At 34.2% G+C, this 14,291-nt stretch overlaps 1 protein-coding gene across 1 annotated transcript in view; it reads left to right on the top strand.

Annotated features, from left to right (window-relative positions):
- The window catches only part of LOC111503038 (TWiK family of potassium channels protein 7), a 100,578-nt gene that overhangs the window by 3,635 nt on the left and 82,652 nt on the right, over positions 1-14,291 (top strand). The window contains exon 2 of the mRNA XM_023157241.2: positions 13,440-13,713. Within this exon, the coding sequence (XP_023013009.1) occupies positions 13,440-13,713 (274 nt within the window). The remainder of the gene's footprint in view (positions 1-13,439; positions 13,714-14,291) is intronic.

Raw genomic sequence — 14,291 nt, forward strand, 5'->3', positions numbered from 1 at the left:
ATATTTCACAGTAGCTATAAGTACGTTTTGATAACTTTTGAATATAAAAAACTATTCTATACTGATTTTATTTATTGTATTCATAGTAGTAGTACCTTTTGACTTCGTAAAAATATCTGATTTAACAATATAGCGGGGACTGCAAGTGGAGAACTTAAAATGAGGTACAGCTTCACCATTTGAAACCTAATGATGGAATCTCACCCATTAGGAAGAATGTAAGTGACTAGGTTGAGAGTATGCGCAAAGGATTCAGTTACCTTCAAAATGGGAGTGGAATGTATGTGGATTGAAATCATATTTTTATTTTTTGGATTATTCATTATTTATCATGACTATTCAATTTTCAGTAGTTTGTACATGAGAATTAGACATTTCACTTTTATTTTCACTTCAGTGGTTGTCCCTGTTTATTTCATTTAATGTCAATGTGACGGTACTTATTTACTCCGAAAGGGTTTGTTTCTTCCACTGTATATATGAATGGAACCTTTATGTTGCATGTCCGTTAATATTAACTAAAAAAAACCACAGTCTTACAAAAATGACAAAGGTTGGCTGTCAAACGCATTAATCGTAGAAGGTAAAGAGATTCGTAAAATATACAATGAAATAAAAAACTGTCCTGAAAATAAATTTCTTTACATGGAAAGGAAAAAAATATATAGAAAGAACATAAAATCTGCCAAATTGAATTATTACAATAATAAAATAATAAATGCTGAAAATAAATCCAAAGAGACATGGGCTCTAGTTAATAAGAAGCTTGAAAGGTCAAAAACTGGTTTTAAAAATATTACTCTGAATATTCAAAACAATTTAACTGCTGATGGGAAAGAAGTGTCAAATTGCTTTGCTTCCTATTTTTCTAGCGTTGTACCTGATCATATCGCCGAAAATTTCGGATATAACTTATCTTTGCCCTGTACTTTGTCTGAACATAGGATAAATTCCATATTTTTTTATCCATTGAGTAAAAATGAATTAGCAACTGTTATAAGCAATCTTTAAAATAAAAAGTCGGCTGGTTTAGACGGTTTCACTACTCACATCATAAAAAATATTTGCAATAACATCATAGACCCACTGCTGCACCTCATAAATCAGTCATTTCTTAGCGGAGAGTTTCCTGATCTTCTCAAAATAGCTTGTATAATCCCTATTTTCAAAAAAGGCTGCATGGGTGAAGTAGAAAATTATAGACAAATATCCTTGCTAAGTGCATTTTCAAAAATTATAGAAAAAATTCTCTACTGCCGCATTTTAGCATATATTGAAGGAAACAAAATTTTTACAGATTGTCAACATGGATTTAGGCCATCAAAATCAATAGAGACAGCATCCGCACATTTTTTCAAAAATGTATATAAAGAGCTAGATGATGGCAAATATGTTTTAACTCTATTTTTTGACCTATCGAAAGCTTTTGATTCAGTGGACAGGAACATACTGTATTATATAATATCGGAATAAGAGGATGTCTCCTAAGCTATATCAATTCCTACATGGAAAATAGAAAACTAATTGTAAAATGTAATGAATGCCAATCAGACATGCAAGACGTAACTCTCGGTGTTCCACAAGGCTCTATTTTAGGCCCACTACTCTTTTTAATTTATGTTGATGATTTACCAAATCATATTCAATATGGTGCCACCACTTTGTATGCTGACGATACCACTGTTACTGTGTCGGGTGTTACTGAGGAGGAACTTTACCACAAAACTCAGGTAACGCTTGACGAAGTGTATGCGTGGTGACAAAGAAATAAACTTATTTTAAACCATGGGAAAACGGTTTTCATGAACTTTAACCTTAGGAGGCCATTAACACCTGGCTGTAATTTTGCTCTATCTGAAACAACTAAGTTCCTTGGCACCTTTATAGACAGCAAGTTAACATGGGAACCACACATTGACCACGTCTGCAAGCTGCTTAATGAAGCTTATTTTGCCATTTTACAGCTTAAAGACACAATTGCCAAACAGGGTCTTGTAAGTGTGTACTATGCATTAGCTTATTCACATATTTCATTGAATATATTAACCTGGGGACGATCGAGTCATTTACAGCGCGTCTTTGTTGCTCAGAAAAGATTACTGAGACTGATTTTCAATATAAATCGCTTAGATAGCTGTAAAGAAACTTTTATAAATAATAATATTATTACGGTACCTAGCATTTACATCTATAAATGTCTGGTGTACGCGAAAACTAATATACTTTCTTTCAATACCTCTGCGGAAAGGCACATGTACGATACACGACATAAAAAATTATTGTCGATACCTGGGCATAAAACAGCTGCATTCAAAAACTCTCTATACTATAACTGTATTATTTTGTATAACTGTGTTCCTCAGCCTATGAAAGAAATGACGTTATCTTCATTTAAAAATGAAATAAAAAAATATTTGATGCTGAATGCTTTTTATAGTATAGATGAGTTTATTAAATAGAAATAAATGACCTGTCAAAGGGAAAATAGGAGGAATGAGGAATCTAAATTATTTCCTCATTGTGTAAACTTTTTGTGTAGTGTAAGTATTTTGTTTTATCCCATATACACCTGACAAATATTTTGTTTTGTCTCATATACACCTGTTTTTTTGTGAAATTGACAAGTATAAGTTATATTATACAATCATATTTGTAAATATGTTCATGTGTGAAAATGTGATGATTCAGTTTTTATTCATCTTGTTACATGACTCTACATTTATTTGTGACATTTGTGATATTTATTTGTGTGTGATATTTAAGTGACGTGCCAAATATACACTATTGTATCAAATATTGGTAAATAAATATTCTATTCTATTCTATTCTATACATGCTTTTTATATTTTTGTAGTTACTTTCTTTCATCATTTCTCTGAACTCTCAAGGCCTGCCCTGTATTTGTCTCTCCATTATGATCCCATTTTCATTCACGGGAAAAACAAATTTCTCAGATTAATTGATAAGAAATTCTTCAGACTTCTTATATGTTTTCTGACGTAAGCAGAGCCATGTAGTGATCAATAATTAGCGGTTAACGGCGAAATTAAAATTATTCTCCAACTTCCGATTCTTCAGGAAGTAACCTTGTCCGTGGTTGTATGCATATGGAAAATATCCGTCCTGTATGCGAATGATTTGCTTTCAAAAGATATCGAATAACTTTCGCTGATTTCACATGCGAACGAACAATTTTTCAATTAAACTGAACGCCCCTGTGATCTCGGTCACGAAATAAATCATGTCACCATGTTATTAGGTAGGCAAATACTATAGTTACTCATGTAGCAGGAACACGGGGAGGCTTTTATAGCAGGCTATAACGTTATAACTCACATTGAAGTTAGAGTTCACAAAATATATTACGTTCGATTAGCAGATGATTAGGCATTTTTTGAAGTGCGAATATTTCATGTTGGTACATACTTGGTATCATTTTTCATCTGCGGATCAAATGATATGAATATCACTGTAGTTTTTTCCCAACACCAAACAGTTATTTTCAACATCTCGACACATGTTTCGATCACCAAGTGATCATCTTCAAGAGGAAGATTTTCATCTCCAGTAATATTAATTACTATACCAAAGGTTCCAAACAGTGCATTACTAGTATCAAATGATAAATTTGAAGTTGGGTGTAATTTATTTGTTCAGTCTTTTATGTCATTGGCCCAACCGTTGATTTTCAAAATGAAAAACTGTCCACTATTTCCACTATCCGCAATGTCGAGAGTTACTTTTCAACAAAAATTAGAAATAAATAGTCGGACACCTTACTACAATAACACAGTTTTTAAAACCTTAGAGTGGATTGTTGATCAGCAATGAACTATATACTTAAAAAAGAAAGGTTCAAAAAACTGTAACCTAAAAGTGGATCAATGAAAAGAAGAAATATGGATTATTTTTCGAAACTTCTACCCAAAGGAAGCTAAGTGAAGCATATTCAATTTGTAGGCAAAATTTATTCATGACTTGTACTATCTACGTATTAAATTTTTGGGGTGAAATTTTTAGTTTGTCTGTTATTACACTTTGGCAGATTCTCCAACTACTGTCCTGAACAGGACAGGACAGTTTCTCAACCTTTCTGGTTCACTGTAGGTCGACCACTTCGGGACTCGTTTTCCAAGCTAAAATATCTCGACAAATACTTGTTTTTGAGTTTTGAAGAAATTCATCGCTATTTAACATAATGAAAGTCACACTATCATGAATTTTTATGTGAGTTGAATTATTTTTGCGACAGAAAAAAAATTTCAATGAAAAAATAATTTCGTCATTATTTCTCTCGAAGTGTTTTTATTATTGACAACTTTTTTTGGAAAACTTAGCTGAAAACATCAAAAATTCATCTCGAGTTACTAAATTATAAATATATTTTTTCTATAGTCATAAACGAAACTGAATTTTGTTCCTAATTTTTAAAAAAAGTAATTAAAAATAAGAAACCGTCGAAAAGTAATTACATATTTGAAATATTTGGTTGGACAAATAAGTGTTATAACTCTAAAAAATCTCTGACCCATAAACTACGTAAAATGGATATTTTGAACCAAAATTTTTTACCAACTGCGTAAATCTGAACATTGATGAAAAAATTCAAATTATGAATGGACTGGCCCGTTACTTGATGAAAATTAATAACACTATCCATGATGATATTAAATAATTTTCACAAACATTTTTCAAATCTAGACTAGTTTTGCTAACACCGTAGCTTCATCGGTGGTAAAATATTACTTATTTTCATGAAAAATAAAAATTCAGATCTCGTATTTTTTATTTTTCACTGACCTGGATAAACGAGAACAATCGCGAAGTTCAATTAATTTCAGAGTTCCACATTACGTGGCGCCACAAATTTTGTTAATGGTGCTGGCGTTTCGTTACAAAGCTTAGAAAATTGATTTAAAAACATCAATACTTTTGTGCTCTACTGAAGATTGGGATCTGATTTTATTCGTCGGTGTAGGGTATTTCATGCCAATTTCGAAAACCAATGTATGGAATGAATTGATGGATGTTCATACCACTCGTATTTGTAACTAACGTTACTGCAGTTTCAAATTCATATATTGCTCAATGATCGAATACAACTCCATAATCTGGTGTCCTTTATATAATGTGGATATTTGGATATTGATATGCTTGAAAGTGTTCGAAATATGTACTCTGCATACAAACTGGGATATGATATATAGATAGATAGATAACTTTATTACCTCATTAGCCACATAAGTGTAGGTTCGTTAGTTACAATCATCGGATACAACCGGATACAATCTTTAAAATCTAACATTATATTGAAAAAAAAATATAAAAAAAAGGTAGAATTAATCATATAAAAATGTTAAAGAAACAGTACAATAAACAAGTATTCTCACCCAGATTTGAATGCAAAATTACTATTTATTAACATTTAGAAGATCTACGAATTCTTGAATATTATAAAGCGGATTGTCAGCCAGTAGAGTTTTTACAAGCTTTTTGAATCTGTTAACGGTGGTATTTTTTATTTCCTTCGGCAGCAGGTTATAAAAGTAACTTCCTGCCCACTCTGGTGATTTTTTATACGAGAGGTACTTGAAGCTTCTGATATGTATATTCTCCTGTTTTCTCGTAGAGTATTGATGAAGATCTGAATTTTTTTGTAGGTTGATGATATTCCTATGTGTGTCTATCAATAATTTGAATAAATATATACCTGTTACGGTAAGAATTTTTTGAGATTTAAAAGTTGGTCTACACGATTCACGGTATTCCAGGCTATATATTAATCGAATAATGCGTTTCTGGATCATGAATACCCGGTTCCGTTCTGTAGCTTGTCCCCATGACGTTTAGCAGGGATGATCTGTTCAAGGTTGATTTCAGTGAATATAGGGCAAAAAACGATGATATTGATGAATATAACTATCAAATCGTGGGGTAAGTTATTAGGTTAGGTTAGGTTAGGTCCACCACAACCCGCAAGGGTTCGCACTCGACCAAATAAACCCAGCTTCTTAACGAAGCCAATCATTTTGTATGGTGAGTGGTCTTTCAGGTCAGATGGTAAGAGTACGGCTCTGCCGAACTCTAAAAACCTGATTCGGTCCCCAGCGGGTTAGGCAGCTCTGCTGTTGCATCGTTAATGAGGTAGTCGGATAGTCAAGGTGCAAGATTGCCACCATGATACCCGCGACAACCTTCCCATATATGGGTTTTTGCACGTCAGCTACAACTGACGATGTCTTAAATTCAACCGTGCAGGGCTTTTTCGCCTCTGGTTTTGGTGAATCATCACTTGAGCGCAAACGTTTGCTAACCCGCTCATGGGGGGTTTGTTTCTCCACCTGAGACAGATTCTGCGTTTGCTGCTCAAGAATTTGGTGCTAGGCGGTTTCATAAGGTACCCCGCTCTCGAGGAGACGACTCAGTCGTTTCCTGGCTGCACCATCAAACCTTATTTTTTAGGTTCAGTTATTGGATCAGAAGTTGGAGTGTTGAGAAGCTCTCGCTCCTGATCTAAATTTACCGGGAGGTCAGTTGGAGTCGTAACTCGACATCCATCTCCTCTGTAGACTCAGCTTCAGAAAGAATTGTTGAGTTTTCTCTGCCCACAAAAGGCGAGAGGGCGCCGGGTATCTCGAAGGTTCCGTAGAGTAAGCTTGACATCCATCTCCTCTGTAGACTCGCTCCTGAATTAAATTTACAGGGAGGTCAGTTGAAGTCGTAAACTCGACATCCATCTCCTCTGTAGACTCAGCTTCAGAAAGAATTGTTGAGTTTTCTCTGCCCACAAAAGGCGAGAGGGCGCCGGGTATCTCGAAGGTTCCATAGAGACAGCTGCTAGGTTCAGTGTCATTCATCCTCTCGGCACGGATACACACACCTTAGGATTAAGCCATTGGGATGCCATTCAGTTAAGGAATAACAGAACCACAAGTGATTCTGTCATTTCCGTATCCAGCGGGGCCACGTGGAAGCAGGCATCCGATGGCCAGTTTGCTCAACCTCCACATCCCAAGCCAATGCACTCGTCAAAAACAGCATGTACAGTGGTTCAGAAAGATGAATAAGGACAGCCAACCCGCCGTGAGTACTACAACTAGGAATTAACTACAAATTTTGCAAAATATGGATAACTGTAAAGAAAAATTATTCCATTTGGTTAAGTGTACAACTAGGTAACTGTTGCTGACAGTTTACAGGTGATACTTAGAATTTTCAAAACTAGATAAGGTATAATCATCAGAGAAGAAATCAATTTTATAACTAGGCAAATTCACATATCTAGTTGTTCAACATATGAATTCGTTGTTTTTAATCAATTTTGTTATTTTATTTTTTTTGGTAAATGAAACAATTTTTGCAGTGTATTATTGTCAATACAATAATTGATTGCAAATAAACAATTTATTTACAAGCCTGATTTCCTAAACTTAATATGAAACTAACAAAAACATCGTTCTTTTATAAAATATCATCTAATATATAAAAATGGATGTTTGTTGGTTGGTTGGTTGGTTGCTAAGTGATAAACTTCTACATCGCTCAACCGATCGTAATGAAACTTGACATGTATAAGTAATTTTTAATAGAGAAGGTTTTTAGACTATCAATTTTTCTGTAACTCGCCAGTAGATGCCGCTGTAGAACAATTTTTTGAAAGCACTGTTCTTTAACGCTGCGCACGCCTAAGTTCGTTGATTCTGATTCCGTCAAAACATTGGAACAGCAGCGATACAGCAACATAGTACTAATTAGTATTACAACTACCAAATTCTACGCAGGCGAAGTCGCGGACAACAACTAGTATTTTATAAAAGAATTTAGCACTAAATCGATATCAAAGATATTTTTAGTGCTAAATAAATGAAATTTAGAAATGGCAGTGAAATGATATTTAATGAAGCCTTCATATTGTAGCAAAATCGGGAAAAAACATCAAATTGAGTTTACCCCGAAACATGGAAGACTTAACAGATTATCTCTGGTTTGGAATACTGGCCATACTAGTCTGGAAGTCAATGAGCCTGCTGATTCTTTTGCAGAGGAGGGTGCTGCTATCAGCTTCATAGGACCAGAACCTGTTATTTGCATCACTTAGGCTTTGCCAAACAAAGATTAAACACCTGGATAGCAAGAAGATTTATTGATTTCTGGCAGAATCTTCCAGGATTGACTCACTCCAAAGCGTTAACTCACCCTTCGAAGCATGATACCAAACAGTTGTTGGACTACAGTAGGGATGAAGTACGATATCTAACAGGCCTTCTTACAGGTCACTTTCATTAGAATCATCATATTATGCAGAGACTCGGACTGCCGGAAGACAGTGTGTGTCGCCTCTGTTTGGAAAATTATGAAACAGCAGAGCATATACTTTGTGCCTGCCTTGCTAAGAACCGAGTCAGGTTTTTAGAGTTCTGCAGAGCCGTACTCTTACTATCTGACCTGAAAGACCACTCACCATACAAATGAATCGGCTTCGTTAAGAAGCTGGGCTTATTTGGTAGAGTGTGAATAGGTGTGGGCCACAATAAACCCTTGCGAGTTGCGGAGGAGGTTCGAATAGACCCACTCATTTTGGACCTAACCTAACCCAACCTTACCCCGAAAGAGCTGATTTGTAGTTGTCTAGTTGTAGTATTCACCCCATGAAATCATATTGGGCATTTTCAACTTGAATACTCTGGCTCATAGAAGATAAGAATCAGATCTTACACTAATTCACAAAATAATTAACGGTAGCATTAATGCTGCGGGACTTGTTGAACTTCAGTGTGCCCTTTCATCATACCAACTAAATTGTTTATACGGGTTACTGACATTATTAGGTGACAAATATGAAAACATAATACTAGGCGGGGATTATAACATAAATTTTGGAGTTGAAAGCAGAGAACTCAATCTCTTCAGTGATCAGCTGACATGTTTCAACATGATATATACTGTCAAAGAACCAACCAGAGTAACGGCTAAATCAAGTACGTGTTTAGATAATTTCATTATCAGAGATGATTCTGATTACCAAATAAAAGTTGAAGACTTCAGGCTGTCTGATCATTATGCTCAAATCATTGAAATCCAAGTAGAAGATATAAAAAAAGCAAATAATAATGTGCAATGTGCACAAATAATAATGTGCAATATTATATTGAATTGATTTTTCCGGTGAAACGCTTCCGAAAGCAGACAAAAAAGCATAATTTTGACATTTTCACTCCGGAACTTCACGAACTGAAACACCAAGTAAACCTCTATACAGAATGTGCTAAAGTTGATAATAATTATACGGAGATATATAAGAGAGTGACCCAAACGTATAGGGAAAAACTAAAAGCCAGTTATAAGCAGTGCGTAAATGACAAAATGTCTATTTCCAGCAACAAAGTCAAATCAATGTGGCATATGGTACATACTATTCAAAAAAAAGAATACGTGGTAAATGAAATAAAAATTCAACAAGATGGTATTGAAGTATCAAACATAGACATGGCCAACAACTTCAATAATGAGTTCTCAAATTTCATACAGCGGCGAAATGTAGACTTCGATTACATGAATAGCAATATCTCAATATGCGAAAAATCAATGTTTTTGCGTCCACTAACGGAACCCGAAATTATAGAATTGATAAAGAGCTTAAAGCATTCAAACGCAAGTGGTTACGATGAGATATCAAACAATTTATTGAAAAAATGTTCTTATGAACTTTGCAGCCCATTGACGTATATCATAAACTTGTCTACTGAAAATGGAATTTTTCCGTATAGTCTAAAACTAGCAAAAGTAACACCAATTTATAAAAAAGGGGATAGAAACCTCTATGAAAACTACAGGGGAATTAGCTTACTCTCAAGTATTTCCAAGATTTTTGAACTAAATTTAAAAAATCAATTAATGTCTTTCTTCACAACAAATAACCTTTTTTCAGAAAACCAACATGGTTTCACAAAGAACAAAAGTACAGAAACAGCACTTTATGAATTCAATGAGCATGTGGTTAATGCACTTGATGGTAAATTCCATATTTGCGGATTGTTCATAGACTTCTCCAGAGCTTTCGATTGCGTTAATCATGACCTGCTATTAGGGAAATTGGAAAGATATGGTGTAAGAGGAGTTGCCCTAGATTTAATGAAATCCTACCTGGAAAATAGAGGGCAACGTGTCAGTGTTGGAAACACTCTCAGTCAGTTGGCAACCATTAGGCAGGGTGTCCCACAGGGATCAATCCTTGGACCTATACTATTTTTGATATATGCAAATGACCTGATGAAATATTTTCAAGGATTGTCAACTATTCACACAGTAGCGTATGCAGATGACACAAATTTCATAGTGAAGGAAATTGATGTAACGACCCTACAGGAAAGAACCCAGGATGTACATAAACAAGTAAACATATGGGCAGAAAAAAATCACTTAACACTCAATACATCTAAAACTGTGATGATGAAGTTCACAATTAGTAAGTGGCCCGAACATTTTGTTATCCATGAAAATGGGGATCTGCCAATTGAATCTTGTACTTCTACAAAAATGTTAGGCGTCACCTTGGACTACAAACTCACATGGACTCCTCATATTGAGACCCTCTGTATTAAATTGAGAAAAAACTGCTATGCTCTGAGATTCATGGCTAATTTTTGTAGTAAAGAGATTTTACTGAGCTTATACTATGCGACCATAAACTGCCACTTGAGATATGGAATTTTGAATTGGGGTACCGGATCTGCTGCTGAAAGAATATTTATTTTGCAAAAATATGCAGTAAGAATCATTGCCGGTATTGGTTGGAGAGAATCATGTAGAAATGCTTTTAAAAATTTCAAGATACTAACTGTTGCTGGTCTCTATATTTATGAATTGTGTATATATGTTTATAGAAACAAGCATAATACACCTTTCCAGCAACATAATTATCCAACTCGTTCTAGAGGCAATCTGATGCCCAATATTCATAGAACAACTCTTTATCAGAAAAGTTTTCTTTATCTTGGACCAAAAATGTTTAATAAATTAGAAGAATCAATTAAAATATCACCAAATCTTAACATTTTCAAATCAAGACTGAAAAAGGCACTTATTGAAAAAAATTGCTACACACTTGACGAATTTTAAACTGTTTTTTATATTTTAATGACAAAATATCACAACTATGTGATAAAATTTATTTATAGTTATTTTTTTACATAATCTAAGCCAAACAAATAATTATATGTATATACCTATATGTATCATATTTTTAGATTATTGATTACTACAAACATTATACTCTGTAACGTGCCCTACCCTCAGACGTTTTCCTTGTCACTGTACGTATAACAATGTACTTTTTAACAAGGAAATAATAAAAAACAATTATTAATTAATTATTATTATTATTATGGCCAGAATGAGTGTACAGGTAGACTTTTGAGCCTTGCAAACACTTGGAATGTGGATTTGAAACGTTTTTAATTTTTCTTTTTAATCATTTGAAAATACCATGAAAAGATTTTAATTGATTGGCTTGTTTTTGCCTTTTTATTTTTTTTGCATCTAGCTGATAGTTATAGTTTGTGTGAATTTGTTGATTATTTTGAAAAAATGGGCAATGCCACGAATTAATAAATAGAAGTTACTGAGGCGTTTCCAGTTCGAATTAGTTTTCCAAGTAAGTGATAGGCTGAACTTTACTATTTGTGTAACGTGATTGTGCAAAAACTTATTAGTATCAAATTTTTGTCATCTTTAGCCAAAGTTTCTGATGAACAGCTTTCCCCTAAATTTCCAAAATTACTGATAGCTAGGCAATTGGTCTATGATGTTTTTGCAGATTTATTTTCTCGTTTTTGGGTATAGGTTGAACTCAAGCATTATTTCAATGTGAAGGAAATCCCCTTATCTTGTAGAACAAATTATAGAACATGAATACAATGAGAGCTACTTCATCAGCAGCAAAATTTTGGTTAATGCTGGTTCATATTCTTCTAATAATACGCATAATAATCATAGTAACTTTATGCAAAACTAACATGATAATCTACATTTCTGATACTTAAAGTATATTCATTGGTGTTATTTTCAAAAAAGACATTTATGTACCTGTTGTTGATCTGTTGAAATCCGAAATCGTAGCTATAGTGAGTTCACTTCTTACAAATATCTCATAAACTCATGAGAAAAAAAAATTATTATAACCCCTATTCATAGAAAGATACAATTGATACTTTCACTAGAGTAGTTGAAATTTTTTTTTTATTATATTACATGTGTTATTCCAGCTGAACTTTGATCGGTATTCTATTTGATGTATTCTATAAAAATGTTCCCTGACAATCACTTCTACAAATCACTGTTTCATCAATCGAACTCAACATAATACACAAAAACACCGAAAATAAAATAAACATTTCCATTAGATTTAAGTGTGTTAGGATGTTCTTTGTAATGGTTTGGCAGTAGTGAAGGTTTTATAAACTGTTTAGTTTATGAAAATTTATTTTCGAACATCCGAAGAAGTGTTTCCTTTCATCACTAATACGCTTTTTCACTTTTATCTGAACTATATAAAAGTTATTATTCCTCAACGCAGTCGTATAACTTTTTCATTGGCATGTTTTTTGTTTTTCGAAAACAAGCGGGTAGAAAAAATATCTGCTTTTCATGTTACAGCATTGAATTCATGTTGGGTACAGCGCAATGAAACAACTGATTGACGTAATGAAACAACTGATTGAATTATTGTGATACAAATAATTCTCCCACACACTAGAACTATAACACTTTTTTCGACGCACGTTTCACCAGGCAAGCTTACGTTGTTAGGAAATGAAGTATACTGAATATAATATATCACCTGATGACGCCAACTTGGTTGGTGAAACGTGCCTCTTTTCGTAGTAGTTTACAAGAGTTGTATAACCTGACTTCTAAATTCATCAATTAATTTTTTATCAATGTCACTTTCTAATTTCAATCAGTATTCGATGTATAGTCTGTATTAACATAAGAACTAGTCGTAAAACTACTTTTATGAGTTGGATATTTTATCTGTAGCCTCAGTATACATCTACCAACAACTCTGTATGTTGAAACCAATTCAATTTCCTTCACGACATTGAATCGGAGAAATTATGATTCAAGAAGTCATATCCTTGCACAGAAATGACACTTTCACACCCATTTATTCTTCAATGAGTTATCTATAAGTCTAATTTTCATCTATTCGTCTTTCTGAGAAGAGCTCAATGATCCTTTCAAAGGGTTTCTAAACTTTTTTCCATTTGGAGATCACATGAGAAGATAACGTTTTTCAAAGTCATCACATCACATTGATTTAGGTTTGTAAATTTATATTTTACCAATTTTGCTTGACTGCAACCGAGGTACATAAAGAAGATAACCCAGTGACAGATTACACTGCAGTTTCAGTTACACTCAACTTTCTTTTTTTCCAGATATTTCGCCGTCTGGAGTACCCCGCAGAAATATCTAGAATCAGGCACTTCAACTCGACAGTACTCCACAAAAGACAGTATTTAATAAATTTCATAACAAATAATACCAAGACGTCAAATTTAGATTATCTAATTTCCAATGAACTACTCGAATATGAAAAGTTGCTGCAAGATTCCTTCGAAGCGGGCATTCTGAGATTTCCTGAAGATGATCTGGAAAAATGGACAACACTGAAGGCTGTTTTCTTCTCTTCCACAGTTTTGACAACGATAGGTGAGTGAAAATGTGTGAAAGAATATTCTCAAACAGGTTTTTTTCATGAAGTTCATCTTATTTATATTGTTACTTCTGTATTTGCACTTTCTATTGTCATTATATTTTTTTTAACCTAAGGTTGCGCTGGTCAGGCCCTATCCCCAAAAGCCCTATCCCCCAAAGCGTTATCCCCCAAAGCCCCGTTTCTTGATGACATCAAATTTTCAATTGTATCGATAATATTGAATCATCATCAGTGAAGATGCTAGGGACTGCTTTCGTAAACGGTTTTGTTGTGATAGTATAAAGTCATAAGGTTCAGTGCATGTTTCCGTTAGTAAATATGTAGATGTTGGCCCCCTGCAGCGGGGGTTCTAGAATGCATCTGCTGGGTGAGGTGTTACCCGTGAAGAGTCCTCCAAAATGGCATTCATCCTAAGTTGTGTGTATCCGTGTCGAGAGAATGTACAACTCTGACTCTACTCAGTAACACAAACGGGACTTTCGAGACACCGGGCGTCCTCTTGTCGTACAACACTTTATCACAGTAATGCAAGGTTCTGACCTTTTTTTTCTAGCTACTCATGGGACTCCTT

The sequence above is a fragment of the Leptinotarsa decemlineata genome, unplaced genomic scaffold (genome assembly GCF_025532065.1).
Source record: "Leptinotarsa decemlineata unplaced genomic scaffold, Ldec_3_MD MMD2_tig00026336_RagTag_RagTag, whole genome shotgun sequence".
In the NCBI taxonomy this organism is placed as follows: Eukaryota; Metazoa; Arthropoda; class Insecta; order Coleoptera; family Chrysomelidae; genus Leptinotarsa; species Leptinotarsa decemlineata.